The sequence below is a fragment of the Sylvia atricapilla genome, chromosome 2, assembly GCF_009819655.1.
Source record: "Sylvia atricapilla isolate bSylAtr1 chromosome 2, bSylAtr1.pri, whole genome shotgun sequence".
In the NCBI taxonomy this organism is placed as follows: domain Eukaryota; kingdom Metazoa; phylum Chordata; class Aves; order Passeriformes; family Sylviidae; genus Sylvia; species Sylvia atricapilla.
In genome coordinates, this window is record NC_089141.1 from 25,074,939 (window position 1) to 25,092,604 (window position 17,666).

A 17,666-nucleotide genomic window follows, 5' to 3' on the forward strand; every position below is an offset into this window, starting at 1 on the left:
CAGGTCCTCTTCTGTTCCATCAGGTTCTGCCCTTTTTATAAAACAGTGGGAATGCTTTCCAACATGATTGCATTTTATGACATGGCACGGCGTGCTGTAGAAACCACAGCTCAGAGTGACAATAAGATCACATGGTCCATCATCCGAGAGAACATGAGTGAAATCCTCTACAGACTTACCTCCATGAAGTTCAAGGTATGTTTGTAAGGAAGGGGGTTTTCCTGCTTCCTGTGAGCTTCCAGGGCCTCTGAAAGACTGACTCAGTGGTGTGACCAAAGACCTTTGATGAAGGTCTGTGAACAGAGACTCTTTGCCATCATTTTGAAGACAGTAAAGAGTTGGTTTGTGAGCACAGGAATGGTCAGTGCAGAAATCCAGTCAGGTGATGCTGACTGCACAGCATCTGTGTGACTGCCCTGCAGCCCTGCCTTCAGCAGTCTCTTTTGTTACATATAGTCATGGTAACAGTACACACACCTTTTCCTGTTTGCTTTGGGAGGTTTATGATAAAATTCTGTAAAAATATTATAACATATTCTAACAAGACTATTATCAGAGAGAAGCAGCCTGAAGTTAAACATGGGACACATCATATATTATTAAAGGAGCGTTTCTTTCCTTAACTTCTATTGAAAATAGCTCAGTTAACATTTCTATCATTCAGTTTTTCCTGGATTTAAACTTCAGGCTGCTTATACCTGTCTCTTAATATAAAACAGACTGCTGGAAGTGGGGAGAGGAAGGGAGGAGTAGCTTTAACATATAGGCTTAAAACAAAACAAGTGGATTGGAGCACCTGCTCTGGGTTTACTTCACAGTAGCTGTCATTTTAGGGTACAGCTTTACTAAGACTCATCCAGAGCATGCTGGGTTAGCAGTTACTGGTAGGACAGTAGTAACCTATGATACTGACTGATATCCTCTATGAAATATAAAGCTTACTCTGTTAAAACTCATGTAAGTCAGTACTGCAAATCTTCAGAAAACAAGTAGCATTGGATTAAATATGTTTAGAATTTAATGTTCTGCCATGCCAATGTATTCTGTTCCTGCAGGGTACTGGGATGTTTCTGCAGTAAGTGGGTTCCTGGTACATATTCTCAAAGCATCAAGAACATAACAAGATGCCTTTGGGGACATGAGCTTCTTTGAGAACTGGTTAGGTAGAGACAGGATAATTAAAACACTGCCTACAAACCCTGGCCCACCAGCAGGCACCTGCAATATTGCAGAGCAGTGGATGGCATGGCTGAAAAAGAGAATCCAGTGAGTGAATATATGTTAAGTGGAGCTGGACCTCTAATAGTTATGAAAGGAAAATTGTATTCCCCAGATAGCAGTCTGACAGGTGATAGGATTCAGATATCCTACATCCTGCAGTTTGAGTACTTTGGAAAGACAATGTAAGAAGTGCATCCACACATGTAAGGCCTCTGTGTTTACCAAGAGTTGCACTGACCCAGAGGATCTTAGCATTTAGAGGAGAATGATGAAAACCTTGAACAGATTTCACAGCCTGACAGTTAATGCTTCTTGCAGAGAAAACCTTGCAGCCTTAGAACAAAGCTGACAGTTGCATTTTTTGCCTTTCTTTCATGAAAAGTATTCTGAGAAAATGAAGCTGTACCAAGATATTTTTGAGATTTTTATGATTACACAATGCATTTAAATTTGAACCAAATAACCTCTGAGTAATGGCAGAGTAACTCTTCCATTACTTAGTGGAGATGCACTGCATTTGGTGTCAAGATAGCAGCTGGTATTAATCACTGCAACTCTTAAACCACAGCATTAACCAAGACCCTCAGTATTTTTGATTGCTTTCCAGATCAGTTGCTTTTCAGTGCAGTAACCACTGCTCATGAAAAAAGAAATCTCTTTCCAGTACTCATTCTGCCTGCTCTACTAATGTGGGAAGAGAAAGAGATTTAAACCCTCTGGCTGTTGGTGAGACAGACAGGATGCAAAGACAGAGCTACAATGCCTGCTCTGCAGCTGGCAAGTGTTAATCCTCAGGTCAGGAGGTTACGGCAGTGGCAAACCAGGGCTGACTTATGTACCATGGGCTTTTCCTGATGGATCTGTTTACTTGCTGTGTTCTTTCAGGACCCAGTCAAAGATGGGGAAACAAAAATCAAGGCGGACTATGCTCAGCTGTTTGAGGATATGCAGAATGCATTTCGCAGTCTGGAAGACTAGATTTGACCTCTGTGACCACTCCAGTTTGTCCTCTCAGTTCCTCATCTCAGCTCCTCTGCTTCCCTACCTTACAAGAATGATGCAACAGTACTTGAGTTGATAAATAACCGTATGTTTCCCCTGTTCATACTCAGAGAGTGTCTTTACAAAAAACATTCCTCTTAGTTTGTATTTGGCATTGCTTTGTGGGTCTGAAGTGGTGAGTGATGTGTGAATGGGCCTGGCTGAGTGAGGAAATGCTGTTGTACACTTCTAGGGTGGGAAAAATTTTACCTTTCCTCTCCCAGCTCTCCTGGTAACCAGTCTTTCACCTCGGGATGTAACCAGTTGAGCTGCACTGGCAGAGGAGGTGTAGGTCTTCATGCAGTCATGCGGTACATTGCGAACTTGCAGTGGGAAGGGCATTTACACCTGGCACTTTGCTAAGTGACTATCAGACATAGAACTCCCTGTTCTCAAACAGAATTTTTGACCATATTCTGATGACATGTTGATACAACCAAAAATTCTTCACTACTCTGTCATTCCTGAGTCTCTCAGCTGAGTCTTTTGGTATTGAAATGTGGTAGTTCTGGTCCTCTCCAAGCTGGGACTAACTAGAAGATAAGCATATACAAGCGACTGGTATAATTTTGTACACTGGAGAAACACAATTTTATCTTCCTGTTTAATACAGATAGGACTGTTGGACTCAGCATCAGCTAAAATCAAAGCCATAGGTGCTCAGCTTCCAGCAGAATTTTACCTTCTTGGCTCCTATTCGTCCCATAAAATTTCCTGACACTCAGCTGCTTTACTTTGCGAAGCTTGTGACTGCTGCCATGTACTGCAGGGCATGGTTGGCAAGGTACAGTGATGCCACATGTGCTGACCACAGCGTGGTCCTTCCTTGGTGGTGCTCTGCCAGTGCAGTTGCCCCCAGTGCAATGCCCAGGTTATGCCAAGGAAAGGAAAGCACGTGCTTAGCCTCCTTCCTCCACCTGTGCTCACGTGGCCTGTTGGGTGGTGGCACAGAAGGTCCCCAGTTCCTGTCTAAGAGGAATGTATGATGCTCAGCTGGGAGCAGGGGATGAATGGGGGAAGGCAGATGAGTACAAAATGTATTTACCCCTGCTTTGTTGATTACGATGCAAGAGAAACCAGTGGCTCTGGCATTTTGCTCTGTGCTCTGGAAGCACTCTTGTCAAGCAGCTGAAACTGCTGTCTCTTGGGTTTTTTTATTGGTAAAACTAGACTGAGATGAGGAATGAGCAGAATGCAGCCTTTCTGTCAAAATCCCTGAGACCAGCACTCATCCCATTGCTCCAGAGTGCAAGAGAGAGAGATGCTGGCATCCTCTCCAGTCTCTCCCTCTTGATTGTGACAGGTGGCATCCTGTGCCCAGCTGGGTTCCAGCTGCCTTCTCCTGCTTTATTAGTCCTGAGACAGCACCTGTTGTTGGTGACACCGTGCCTACGTGAGCGTTAATTCTGCACTGAAGTATTTCCACCGGCGCCAGCTTTGAACAGTAGTGATGCAAAGGGATCTTGTGCTACGGACCAAATGCTGCCACTTCCATTATGGTATCAACCCACTGTTTGTCAGGGGAGAGCCCAGCTGAAACTTAGAGGGATTGACTATTTTTGGTTCTCCCGAAAAGAGAAACTGCTCCTCCAGCTGATATTCTGGTAGTGAACGCTTAAGTTTACAGCTCACTAAACTTTTGGTGTATGCTGCTTATTTTATCAACGAGCATGTGTGAATGAGTAGTCACCATCCAAGCCCTTGCTGGGCTCATCATTTGTACCCTTCACCACTGTACAATGTAGCATTTCATGCTAGAAACCAGATGTTCTTATCTCTTTAAATAGAGGATGTTATAAACTTTACAGAAGATGTCTAAGATAATGCAGTTCTAATATTTATTGTGCTGTACCTGGCCCTGAAGTGTGACCAGTTCAAAGTTTCATATATATTTTTGTCCTTTTTGTTTTGTGTCTGTTTTCAGTGTTGAGATTCTGATGTTCACTGTGTCCTGCAAGTCTTCCTTCCACAGCTGTGGGAGGAATTACAACATGGGCAGAACCCCACCACCTACTTTATCTTGTATATTTCATAATGTATGTTGCTGGAAATTGTGTAAAAAAAGATAAATTAAAAAAATTGTTCGAGTCAATGAAAATAAAATTGATTTAAATTAAATTTTATCCGTCCTATTTTCTTATGTCAAACCAAACCTATGCCACCAGCCCATCACAAAAGGTCACAACTTGCTTTAAAAAAATTGCTTCTTCACTTTAGCAATTTTTTTAAAACTGTAAGCAGTACTTTGGCTGGGCTCTACTTCAGTTCTCCTATTCCATTACAGCTTGCACAGTCTCCTCACACATTATGTGAAAGAGTTCCAAAGTACTAAATAGTCTTAGGGCAGGTATTTTTAGGATTACTTTTAATACAATAAAAGTGGAACTGTACGTTTGCCTCTCACTACCATGCATGCAAAACAACTGTACTTGTACCATTTTAGGGCACTTGGCACTTTGGACTAGAAGCTGAGCAGCACTGCTGGCCACAGCAACTCCTTTTGAATAGAGTTGAGACCTTCTGTAAACAGCAACACATAAGAATACACCAAAAACATCATGTTTGGCCCATCTTGTAGATTTGACCACTCTGTAACACCTCTTTGAAGAAAGTGTTCTGATATTTCATAGAATATATAAAGAGATACAGCAAGCTGAAGATGTTCAAATAATTCCACCACCTCACAAAGGTCATAAGCTCCTTTCCATGGTCTAGTAGTTCTCGGTAGATGTTAAGAAATCCATCAAGTGAAGCGATGAGTTCAGGTTTTGGCAGTTTGGGAGTTCCCAATTGGCAGTGTCCTCACTTCATCCACTCGACTTTTGTGGAGCTGGAAGGCCGGCGTCACCCAGCGGCCACAGGAGCACTGGTCCCCCCTCCAGCTGAAGGAGCCCAGCTTTGATGTGCATTTGGGACACAGAAGCTGCAAGAAAAGCCCAGGACTCAGTCTAAGACACGTGTTCATGTGGATCTAGTTAAAAACAGGCAAAAAAGCTAAACTGGAAGGGCTCTTTAGCCCTGGGCTGTAGCAGGCAGCTGTGCTGGCTGAAAGGAGTGTGTGAAAATGCAGCTGCCAGGACCTGGTGGGATTCCAAGACAGTTTTACCAGGGCTCAAAAGACTCGGTCAGCCTGAGACCACAACAGGCTTCTGAAGTCCCACAAATCTTTCTAGTAATAGAAACAAACAGCAAATAAACCGTGTCCAACATTCTGGCTGCCACTGTCAGCTAAAGCACAGCACCAGCTCCTTTACTTGTGAAAGACTATTTTACATTTAAGAATCTGCCCACAGCTGCAAAATTCATGCCAGAAAGGTTGGGAGTACCTTGCATGAGGGTTTTTCCCTTCAGGAAAGAAACACAGTTCTGCCTTTGCCAAAAAAACCCCCAAAACACCAAACCAAAAATTCCAAGAATAAAGCTTCACCTGTCCTTCCATTACTCCAAGCAATGCTGGCTCCATCCACTGCACGGGCTCGATGAAGTAGGAGGTGCACTTTTCCTGGCCATTCCCAGAGAGCCGTGCACAGTCTGTTATCCTCTTGTGGGCAAAGGCTGTCGGGCCCATTCCTTCCGTGTGGGACAAAATGCTGGAGCTACGGAACAGAGCACGTCTGCCCCCCGGGACATGGGGAAAAAGAAGAAAAACTTTTTAACTGGGCATACCTACAGACAACAGAAAATTGGGGTCTCCTGACTCTAAATAAAGGAAAGTACAAATGCTACATTTTTTAATTAGTCTAGAAGGTTCACAAGAAGGTTCACAAGCACCACTCCAGGGAAGGAAAAGGGGTTTTTTTGGGTTTTGTGTGGGTTTTGTTTGGTTGTTTTTGTTTGGTTGTTTGGTTTGTTGTTGGGTTTTCTTGCAAACACAGTGTGGAAACTTAGGCAACAGCTCATCCCTCACCTGATCAGTGACAAGCCCATTGATTTACACTGGATATTATTCTCTTGAGTGGATTTCACAATGATGTTTTAAGGAGAAACATGAAGTATTTTATAAATATGTAAAAATACATATTTTTAATATATATAAAGTACCTGCATTTCCTGCATCTGTAGAGAACCTCTGTGTTCACAGTTTGACATACAGTGGTAGGATCAACTGCAAAAACTTCTCGGGGCAAGTCTTGAGGTTCTGCAGAGGGTCAGGACCATGTTGTGAATCAGACCAGCTCAGCCACACTGCATTCCTGGGAATGAGACAGGACTGCGCCTCTGCCCCAGCCACTGCCTGCAGGAGCCACCTTCTTTCCTTTCATTTGTTCTCTCACCAATTCCAACAGATTAAGCTAAAAACAAAAGAGCCTCATCCTGCCATGCTTAAGACTGGGATTTGCTTCATGCAAGGAACTGGGATCTAGACTATGCCCTCAACCATGGTAAAATGGTATTTTGCTTTATGTTCCTACTTCAACAGAAAGTAAACGCAGAGGAGGTTTCTGAGTAGTTCTGCCAATGTTTTAGTGCCCAAAATACAGAAAGTCAGCCTGCAAAAGGGAACTGCTAAGGACAATGACACATAAAGGGCAACAGCACTGTCACGCTGACTACGCAACACTGGGATCTTGCAAGAAAAGCTACAGATTATTAATTTATTATAAAATTACACTGATGCACATATATCTTTTGTGAATTAAAGTACAAAAGTTTACTTCATTACCTGAATTTCAACTTTGTCTAAGTTTTGCATGTTATTTTTTTCATCACACTGACATATTTTCTCAGGATGCTGTTTGCTTTGCCAGGGATGTAAAAATCACAAGAAGTATCAAATTGACCTTTACCATTTTTTGCACTCTGCTAAAGAGCGCAGCTCCTTACAGATCTTATTTACCACGCATCTCTCAAAGGCACATTTTTGCCCCCACTGATGAACTGGGATTCTCCAGGGCTGGCATAACGCGAATGCTTGCCCTGGCCAAGCCCAGGCTCGGCTGCTTTGAGGGCAATACTCGTGGTCAGCCCCCTGTGCTCATTCCGGGACAGCCCGTTCTCCTCCCTGGGAGACTGCCCCGCGCCTCGCTCCGCGAACCCGCGATGCTCCCACTCACCGGAGAACCTCTCGCTGAGCATCTCCAGCCGGTACCGCTTGTAGAGGACGCTGCTGGTATCCACGGCGCAGCCCATCGCCTCGTAGAGCTTCAGCTGCCGCTGGAAGCCCGAGTTTACCCTGCGGCGGGGACGAGAGGACAGCGGGCTGAGGGCATCGGGCTGAGGGCATCGGGCTGAGGACAGCGGGCTGAGGACAGCGAGCGGGCTGAGGACAGCGGGCTGAGGACAGCGGGCTGAGGGCAGCGGGCTGAGAGCAGCGGGCTGAGAGCAGTGGGCTGAGGACACCGGGCTGAGGGCATCGGGCTGAGAGCAGCGGGCTGAGGGCAGCGGGCTGAGAGCAGCGGGCTGAGGGCAGCGGGCTGAGAGCAGCCGGCTGAGAGCAGCGGGCTGAGGACAGCGGGCTGAGGACAGCGGGCTGAGGACAGCGAGCGGGCTGAGGGCAGCGGGCTGAGGGCATCGGGCTGAGGACAGCGGGCTGAGGACAGCGGGCTGAGGGCAGCGGGCTGAGGGCATCGGGCTGAGGACACCGGGCTGAGCAGCGGGCTGAGGGCAGTGGGCTGAGGGCAGCGGGCTGAGGACAGCGGGCTGAGGACAGCGGGCTGAGAGCAGCGGGCTGAGGGCAGCGGGCTGAGGACAGCGGGCTGAGAGCAGCCGGCTGAGAGCAGCGGGCTGAGGGCAGCGGGCTGAGAGCAGCGGGCTGAGGGCAGCGGGCTGAGAGCAGCCGGCTGAGGGCAGCGGGCTGAGGACAGCGGGCTGAGGACAGCGGGCTGAGAGCAGCGGGCGCGACCCCGGGGGCGCGGGGCGGGCACTCACTGCGCGTCCGGCTTGGCGGCCCTGACGGCGGCCAGCGCCTCCTCCCAGCCCAGCCCCTGCGTCTTCATCAGGTAGGCGGCGACCACGGCCACGCTGCGGCTCACCCCGGCGTGGCTGCAAGGCAAGGGCGGCCCGTCAGCGGCAGGGCGGCCGCGGGGAGCGCCGCGCCCCGCCACAGCCCCGGGCTCACCAGCGGACGAGCGCGGCGCCGCCGCCCGCCCGGGCCGCGCCCAGGAACGCCGCGCACTCATCCAGGCGGCTCAGCAGGTCCGCGCCGGGCTCGTCCAGCGCCCGGACGTGCATGGCCCGCACCCCCGGCACGGCCGGCGGCTCCTCCGCGTCCACCGTCAGCACCGCCACCACCCCCGCCGCCGACAGCGCCTCCGGGGACGAGCAGGACTCCGCACCGCCCACGTAGAGCCCCGCCAGCACCGGCACCATCCCGGCGGGAGCCGCCATGGCTGCGGGAAGCGGGAGGGAAGCGCCGCCCCCGGCACGGCCGCGCTTTCCGTTTCCCTTGGCAGCGGGGAAGGAAGGGTTTCCGTAGAGGTCGTCACGCCGCTGTGCGTGCCCGTGCGCCCACGAGTGTCTGTCTTAATTCGTCCTGTGTTATCCCCACCCCTCTGTCTCTGTACAAATGCTCAGCAGACAAATATCACAGGATCGGTCAGGTTGGAAGGGACCACAGTGGGCCATTTGGTCCCATCTCCTTGCTCAAGCTGAGTCGTCCAGGAGCACATGGTTCAGGATTGTGTCCAGACCGTTCTGGAGTATCTCCAGTGAGGGAGACTCCTGACAGACAACACAGAGAATAGAAATTTTCAGCTCCCCTCGAAGCTGCTAAATAGAGCTTAAATACTAACTAGCAAAATAGATAAAAGAGTATAAAAGTAGACACACAGCATGCTAAATGTAGCTGCAACCGGTGGATAAACAGATTATGAGGAATATAGCGGCTTTTGTGGCAAAGCCATGTAAGAAGCAGCAGCAGCGCATGCCGTAAGAGAAGTTCAAGCCAAGGTCATCTGCAACATTGAGGGTGTCAGAAAAATCCACAAATGCCAGAGGTTTACTTCCACATAGGAGACAGGAGTCCTGCAACTTTATTCGAATAAAGAGAGAGTCCTCTGGGGCACACTCCCGCGGGGTTTTCTCCCTCGAAGTTTCAGAGAGCGCAGCCTCCTTTTATCCTCTACTCCCAGGCGCACGTTTCCCTCTTCCCTTCCATTTCTCAGGTACTGGGAAGGTACAGCTTTCCCGAACCGTCTACCGTACATTCCCCCCTTAAACCTACTATTTTACCCCAAAGTTTAGAAGTTCAGGTTTGTGTAGACCCACTTGTTTGTTTCAGGAGCCTGTCTGGGCTCTGCAACAAACCTGCTGCCCCAGGTTAGCAGAGACATTAAGACTCTTTTCAAAGACAGTAACACTCACACCTTCACCCATCAAATTGTTTGTGAACACATAAGCTTTCCTCTCAGGGGCACTCAGTGAGTATGACCACCAGAGACCCCTTTAGATGACCCTCTAGGACCATAAAGGATTTCCAGTAGGAGGTGGATGCATGCAAATCGGTTCTAGGAAACGTGATGTTTCTGTATTTATTAGCTAGGAAGTACAATGCAATGAATATGTATGGACATGATAGAATTTTACTCTGGACACACCTAAATCAGAGAAGATACCTTCTGGGTGTCCAGCACGCTCATAATAAAGAATCCCTGCTTTCTAATACTTTAAATTGTGTTAGAAAGTTTGTTTGGCAGCTGTTTTCTGTCTCACTCCACAAGCTCTCTGGACAGCTTGTTCCAGTGCATGGTTACCCTCGCAGTAAAGTTTTTCCTCATGTTCAGAAGGAACTTCTGTGCATCAGTTTCTGCCTGTGTCCTAGTGGCTGGGCACCAGTGAGAAGAGCTGGGCTCCATGCTCTTGGTCCCCTCTCCTTCCCCGCCCCCCCTTTTTTTTTTAATTATGCCAGATTTCATTATAAAAACCTGTGCTAAGGCTCTCTCCATGGCTGCGACAAAGAACCTTACCCTGTCTCTACTATACGGGATAGAAGAGCCTAAAGGCCCTAATTATTGTCACTGGGAGAATTGTTCTAGTTTGGCTCAGTGTGAGACAGTCGTAGGCAAAACTGTTGCAAAAACATCTGCGGGGGCCTCTGGGATCCCTGCAGGATGCTGACTAGGCATGGAGGAGGTGAGACTGGCAGTCACCTCAGGCCTGATAAGGTGAGACTGAACCCGGGGGTGAAGGGAGGTTGTTATCCCTTTCCCACAGGAGAGGCGGATGGAGCTGCAGCTGTCGTGCTGCAGGAGAGATGGGCCACCACAGAGATGCTGCTGAGGTTGCTGCCCATGAGACACCTCCTCACCAGTGCAGCAGACAGCATGCATCACTTGCCAGTCCTGCTGGGAGATGGGCAGTGTGACAGCAGCTTCCAGAGCTGTGGAGTTTCCATGTGCTGCTGTGGCCCACTGAGCAGACTGAGACCACACTTTGTAGTTGAGATGGACCCCAGGGTTTCGGAGGCCACAAGGCCACTGCTTAAAGTTTGCTGCCATCCTGCCTCTCCTCCCGTGCTTACCCTGGTGTCTGTGTGATTGTGCAGCAGTCCAGCTGGCAAGCTGCCCCAGGGAAAGGCAGATCCCCTCTTTGGATGGATCAGTTCTAAATCACATAAACGTGACCCAGAGAGTGTGCCTGTGTATCTGAGTATGGTGAGTCTCTGACAGCTCTCATTTAGATTATTTTAAGCTACATAAATGTGCAAAATGTCCTCTTCCAGTAGCCACTGCCACCAGCTCGAAACAAAATGTTTACTGAAAAAGCGTTTAAAAGTGTAGACAACTTTCCAGTAACAGCAGGGGGGAAAAAGCATACTGAAAAGAGAGACAGGTGCAAATTAAAACTAGATAAAACTGTGTATGGACCTTTACTTGAGAAAGCAGATAACAATTGTAGCAAACTATCATGGGGGAAAACCAGATTATTCATTTCTTGAGTGATCTGAAAAACGTCTGCAGGCAACTGCAAGTTACTGAAGGGGCTATGAATTTTACAGCAGGGTTATATTATCCAGGTATTATGTGAATACTAAGGGGTGGCTAATAATCTCTGTTAGCCTTCAAATCTGTGAATATGCAGAGGCAAACAGTACTGTCTGCAACTAAAACCAGGCAGGGCTTGATGCAGGATCCTAAGAGATTGGTCTAGTGGTAGTGTTAGCACTGCAGTCCTCCACGCTGCTTTCTAAAGCCGTGGCTAATGAGGGAATATGAAAAAGATGTGATTTCAAACTGAAAAGCTGTAGTGGGGTAAGTACAAATCCTTGGGGCAGAGCCCACTGACAGCTCGGTACCTAATGGCTTCACACAACAGAAAATGCACTCCCTAAACCTCACTGTTTCTCTGCGCCCCCCTTTGCTGTGTTTGCCACCTGCAGCCTGAGGCGATGTGTCCTGAATTTGCTCATGACTCCCAAATTAAATATTTTCTTTCAGTCTGATTTGCAAACCCTTTTTCTCCCCCCACCTCCACCTCCCCCCATCATCTTCTCCTCTACCACCGAAAATTGTGATATTCTCCCCCAGGTTGCAGGAAACCATGTGACTAATTAAGCAGTTGGGGTGAGCTTGGGTGTAAAGAAGAAGCTGGTCAGATGATGGGCTGCTGCCCACTCTCTCCAGTAAGTGCATTCCATCTCTGCATGTGTCTGCCCTGCTGCTTCCTAAGGGAAAGGAAAATGCCAGGCTTCTCTGGGCTGCCTGTTCTCCATCCTCACCACAACCAGACTGGCAAAACCGGTTTTCCTGCTGTGGGAGCAAAAGGCTGAGGCCTGAGCAGAGGTCTAACACCCTCTTCCCTCCTAGAACAATTTGTCTGCATCTGTCCTAACACAGTGGGGTGGCTCTGTTCCTTCAGGCTTTTGGGTAGTTTGGGTACATTAGAGGATTTGTGAGAAGAGTCTGCAGCCCACAGCCTGGGCTGGCAGAGGTGGCACACAGCAAAGTAGCGGGGACGTCTTCAAAAAGCTATATGTGAGAGAGAGCAGCCCTGGATTTCTGTGTCTTCATCACATATAAATGCAGTGTGAACTTACTTTGTACAGGTCCTGCTAGTGAAGGGGCCTGGTACCATTTCTTGCCTCTTGGAGAAAGGGTGTTTTGCTGAGCTCAGAACTCTGTGGGAGTTGAGATGTCTTTGGTAGCATCCCATCCCTTAGAGCAGGGCCTTTACAGCAGTCACAGTTCTTCTAGCAGCAAATTTAACTTCTTATTTTTGAAAGGCTGCTGTTGCCTGCATAACTACACTCTGTGTGTCTATTATATTCACGTGTTTACCTTTATCCATGCATCAGGAGGAAAAATTGCTTCATCTCCCAACAGAAAACCTCAGACTTGCAGAGGTAGCTAGAGAAAGAAACAGAGAAAGAGGCTGACTTGATACTCTGCAGGAGGATTTCATCATAGCCCTGCGTGGGTGGGATGTTCCTACCTGTCTCCACTCTCTCGGCATCTGCAGACATGCAGTTACGCCACATGTCAGACAAAAAAGAAGAGTTTTCCAACTGCAGATCTGATGCTCAATTACAGAATGAAGCCTGACAGATACTACTACTGGGTATTAATAACTCTGCTTCATTTTATGGCTTTAACAGCTGTAGCAACCAAGATTTATGATGACACATTACGTTCAGCAATGCATCACATAAGGAAACTAATCTGACAGTGCCAGGTCACTGAGCTGACTTAAAGGCTTTTAAGTGAGTTTCTTCTGCCAGATTTGCTGCCCTATTTACTGGATAAAAATGAACAACTTGCACTGTTTTCATATAACTTCATACTTGCTGCTGTTTTGGCAGCTTGCAGACTCTTTTCCCGTTGTCACATTGCCTTCCCAGGAGCCGGCTGATCCTTCTTCATTCCCCATCCTCTGTCTGAAAACCCTTTGAAACGCATCCAGTGCTGTGTATCCCGAAGAAGGGTACACCCCAGGAGAGGGGAGGAGGGAGGACGCTGGGAGGAAACACTGGAGCAACAGGCGGAGATGAGAGATGGAGCAGTTGTGGGAGAAGGGGTAATGACAATTGTCCAAAAGCAGAGGGGTAAGGTGGCTGCCAGCACTCACTGTCTTGTGGCAGGATTTTATCTGTATCTCAGTCACTCTTGGAGAAAGTATGTCTTGCAAAGATTGGGATCACCCATTACTTCTCCCTAGACTCAGAATTAGAGCTGGCAGCAGGAGAGTCCTAAATATCTGCTAGACATTAAGATTGTACCCTGGAGCTGTGTCTGGGCCTGTGTCAGCTACGTCAGCAGCCACAGCACCTGAGCAGTAGCCCACGATTTTTGATCTCTTGTCTCAGCAGTGGGCTGTATATTTCCATGTTTTCTATCCTCATGTCACCATAATCCACTGCACAGACCCAGGTGGATGGATAGCAGAAGGCAGCTTCTCCTCGGGGGTAAATGGGCTCTCATTACTCAAAGATGCATTCGTCATTATTCTTGCAATTTACTTAGGAGCCTGGTCCGGCTGGCTTTAATGGCATTTCCAATTCCCATCCCAAGGACCCTTTGTGTGGCACCCCAGAAAAGCAATTAAAAAGAACGAGTTTATTGTCAGGAGGTCTAAGTTCACTGCAGAGAGTACTGTGCAGTGTACTGTTTCCCTGACAAATACTCAATGTCTGCGAGTCAGAGGATAAAGAAAACATCTCAAAACAGAGTTGAGATACCTCTTTGTGTTTACAAATGTTTTTGTGAAACAAGAACTTACAAACAAATAATGTAAAGTATGAACCTTTGATTAATACTTTAAGATCTGTAATAGCAGTATGTGCTGCAGCTTATCTTTGTTTATATTGGTATCTAATAAATATTCCCAATAGAAAATATTTCTTAAGTACTTTACTTGCTTCCCATGTGGCAACAGAAAATATACTGCCCAAAATAATCAGTTATTGTCAAAAGGCAGAAATTATTTGAGGCAGAAATCTTGCTGAAGAAATATTCTTAGGAGGTGAGATCATTCACTGATCATTTAATCTCCAAGTGAGACATTTCCTTACAAGTGGTTATGCTTCTCTCATTTGTGCTACTGCTTCTCTTTGAGTTCCCTATTTCTAAGTTTAAAACATAGGGAAAAAGTGTTGAGGGAGACCTGGATCCTTATGTCCAGCTCCATACCACCACAGGCAATCATATTACTTATTTTCTGTTCTAGCTTCATCTTAAACCTAGTTTTATTCCCTTCCCTCCTGCAAGGCTCTGAAATCACAATTATCTCGTTGGACAACAAGATGGTAGCTTGCCTCAAATCTCATTCTTGTGTCAATGTTAGCCTATAATTTACACAGGTTATTTTGTTACCTGTTATTTATCCCAGTGGGGCAATATTGGAGTAAAATAAATAATTATCTAACCCTATTCCTGCTCATCTTTGGCTTTGTTGGTGAAACAAGGCAGGTCTGTTGTGTTTGCTAGGCAAAAAGGAGCTTTCCAGTTTCCTCATTCAAGGCCAGCTCTTCTCCATATTTGTGCAGGTTTAAATTCATCTTTCTTGACTGTGTATGGCCAAACAGTATAACAGATGTAGTGGTGATTTTTTTCCAATGCTTTTACGTACTTTTTTTACCTCTACTAGGATTATGTCAGCTGGCCTGTCCTAGGTTGTGTTGATTTCCCCTGCCCCCTTCTATTGAGTCCTGATTATCCTAACAGAAGGCAGGTATCCCCGTATTTGATGAAATGTTGTGTTCTCAGCAGGAACTGTAACTTTTGTCCCCAGAACCCATGATGTCTCACCCTGCACTATTACCCACCAGCTGATTTTTAAGACACTGCATCTCCAAGTTGATTCCTGTCCAGTCATTCCATCGTCCTTGTCCGTGTGCGCAGAGTCTCCCACAGCCCATCAGCCACAGTTTCCAGTAGTATGCTGTTTCAACCCTGCTGTAACATCCTTGTGAGCCCATCCTTGTAGGTTCTGGATGACAGCCTGCTTGGCTGTTTGCACTCGAGCACCACAGAGAACTCTTTGGCAGAGCTGGATGTCTGGGATCTCTGCTGACAGCTGCTCTGTCTGGAACAAGGTGTCTTCAGAAAAGCCCTGTTGTATTTCAGTCAGCTCTTCATCATAGCCCACGGAGTCACAGAACCACAGAACAAATTAGGCTGGAAAAGATTTTTGGGATCATTGAGTCCAACCTATGACCAAACACGATCATGTCAACTAGATAATGGCACTGAGTGCCACATCCAGTCTTCCTTTAAACAACTCCAGAGACTGTGACTCCATCATCTCCTTGGGCAGTCCATTCCAGTGTCTGATCTCCCTTTCAGCAAAGAATTTCTTCCTAATGTCCAACCTGAACCTGCCACAGCTTAAGACTGTGTCGTCTCTTGTCACTTGTTGCCTGGGAGTAGAGACTGATCACCACCTGGCTACATTCAGACAGCTGTAGAGAGCACTAAGGGATCCTCCCTGAGGAACGACTGAGGGGGTTGGGGTTGTCTAGCCTGGAGAAACGGAGACTCAGAGGTGACCTTATCACTCTCTCCAGCTTCCTGAAAGGTGGCTGTAGTCAGGTGTGGGTTGGTCGCTTTCTTCAGGCAGCATCTGACAGAACGAGAGGACACAATCTCAAGCTGGGCCAAGGGAAATATGGGCTGGACATCACGTAAAAGTTTTTTACAGAAAGGGTAATAAAGTATTTGAATGATCTAGCTGGGGAGGCGGTGGATTCACCATCTCTGGATGTGTTTAAGAAAAGACGAGATGTGGCACTTGCTGCCATGGTTTAGTTGAGGTTAGGGTTGGGTTGGACTTGATGATCCTGGAGGTCTCCTCCAAACTAATGATTCTGATTCTGATTCTGAGCCTCCTTTTCTCCAAACTAAACAACCCCAGCTCCTTCAGCCGCTCATCATGGGACTTCTACTCCAGATCCTTCACCAACTTCGTTGCTCTTCATTGGAATCGCTCCAGCCCCTTCCCGAACTGAGGGGCCCTCTGAAAAGTTTGTATTTATACGGGCGGGAGGAGCGGGCAGTGGGGTTCTCGGGGCGAGCCCCGAGGCGGCGGCCGAGGGTTCGGGGGCCCATGGCCGCCCCGCCCGCCCCGGCCCCGAGCACGGCGGGGCTCCCGGGACAGCGCTCCCCGGGCAGCGCTCCCGGCGGCCAGAGCCGCCCCCGCCGCGGCGGGAGGGCCGGGCCGGGGCTGGCGGGGCGGGCCGGGGCGGGGCGGCCGTGGAGGGCCATAAAGGGCGGCCGCGGGCCCTAGCGGAGCTGGCGCGGTTGCTCGGGGTGAGCGGCGGGGCTGAGGTGAGCGGTGTGGGCCGGGGCTCCTCTCCCCTGTCCGGGGCTGAGCTGGCGGGGCGGGCGGGCTCTCCCTCCTGGGGGCAGCGCTCCTCTCAGGGCTGTGGGTGTCGAGGGCGGCGGAACGCGGGCTCCCCGCTCGCTGAGGCGATGAGCGTCCCGCTAAGCGAGCCGGACCTCCCGCCCTCAGCGCCGCGGGGACAGGCCTGGGGAGCTTTCTGAGTGCTGTGTCAAATTATACGTCTTATAGGAGAAAGTTGCCGCTGCAGGGTAACCCACCTTTTCCTGACCGAGGTGAAGGTGTGTAATCCTCGCTCTTTTTTGCCTCTGGTTTCAGTGTTGCATTCAATGCTCTTTGCGCCCGGTATTAAAGATAGGTAATGTCTCCTGCCTCCGTAATGGTTTATTTCCCAAGGAGTGAGCAACTTCAGGTGTCAGATCTTGTGAAGGGAATGGCTGGCAGTGAAACAAGAGGCATGTGAACTGTTAGCATCCCAAATACACCGGAGTCGCTAGGAGTCTGTTGTCATTGACATAAACCTTGCCGAGTAGGCAAACACAAGTGTTTTGGGGGTGGGAGGCTTTGGAGGTTGGCAGCCTGAGAATTAAGCTCTCCACTGAACTGGAAATTAAATACTCCGTCTTCCTCCCTCCAAGGGCAGCAATGTGCATTATTCTCCTAGGTGAGGGTCACCAAGCAGAACCAAGTGTGTGTGGTGGGGTTGGAAGCACTGGTCCAAGTCCTTTCTGGTCACTGGGTGAGTGAGCTGTGTGTGTTGTCTTGGCTGCAAGAGAGGGTTGCAAATGGGAAGCAGGAGAGGGAATAGTTTCAGAGATAGTAGCTGAAAGCACTTGCAGCTTCAGTTAGAGTTCACAGGTAAACTTCTGTTCTTTAGTGATCTGAAGGATTTAATGGAAATACGGTGAGTTTACAAAGGAAATATACTTTAATGTGCTTGAAGTACCTGAGAGCAACTGCTAGCTTGATGCTTTTCTGTTTTTGCTGTGCTGGAGCATTAAGGATTGAGCTTGAAGAACCTCTTGATTTGTACTAGATTGATCATCTTGCCAATCACAGGTTTGTTTCATGCCTGCTGGTGCTGATGTGATCCATGCAGCACAGTTTGTCATGCAGCACTTCATGCTCAAGGACAGAAGCTACTTCCCCAGACACATTTTAACCTCGCTGTGTACTTGCGCTAGGATTTGGCT

General features: G+C 48.2%; 2 protein-coding genes across 3 annotated transcripts in view; one reads left to right on the forward strand and one right to left on the reverse strand.

Moving 5' to 3' along the window:
* Positions 1 to 4,380, forward strand: part of ATP6V1A (ATPase H+ transporting V1 subunit A) — a 29,717-nt gene extending 25,337 nt beyond the window's left edge. For both annotated transcript variants that reach the window (XM_066341037.1, XM_066341038.1), the window contains 2 exons: positions 24 to 195; positions 2,107 to 4,380. In XM_066341037.1, the coding sequence (XP_066197134.1) occupies positions 24 to 195; positions 2,107 to 2,199 (265 nt within the window). In that variant the 3' untranslated portion in view covers positions 2,200 to 4,380. The remainder of the gene's footprint in view (positions 1 to 23; positions 196 to 2,106) is intronic.
* On the reverse strand, positions 4,366 to 8,589 carry DUSP12 (dual specificity phosphatase 12). Its single transcript, XM_066341039.1, has 6 exons — positions 8,321 to 8,589; positions 8,131 to 8,244; positions 7,317 to 7,435; positions 6,304 to 6,400; positions 5,690 to 5,876; positions 4,366 to 5,185 (listed from the first exon to the last, which is right to left on the reverse strand). The coding sequence occupies exons 1-6, from the start codon at positions 8,587 to 8,589 to the stop codon at positions 5,024 to 5,026; spliced, it is 948 nt and encodes a 315-aa protein (XP_066197136.1). The 3' UTR covers positions 4,366 to 5,023.
* Positions 8,590 to 17,666: the final 9,077 nt, after the last annotated feature.

Excerpts from the sequence above, each read along its gene's own strand:
- DUSP12 (XM_066341039.1), bottom strand. The coding sequence starts at position 8,589 with ATGGCGGCTCCCGCCGGGATGGTGCCGGTGCTGGCGGGGCTCTACGTG. Across the intron at positions 6,401-7,316 it reads GCTCAGCGAGAGGTTCTCCG|AACCTCAAGACTTGCCCCGA; the intron begins GTGAGTGGGAGC and ends GACCCTCTGCAG. Across the intron at positions 5,186-5,689 it reads TTGGAGTAATGGAAGGACAG|CTTCTGTGTCCCAAATGCAC; the intron begins GTGAAGCTTTAT and ends CTTTTCTTGCAG.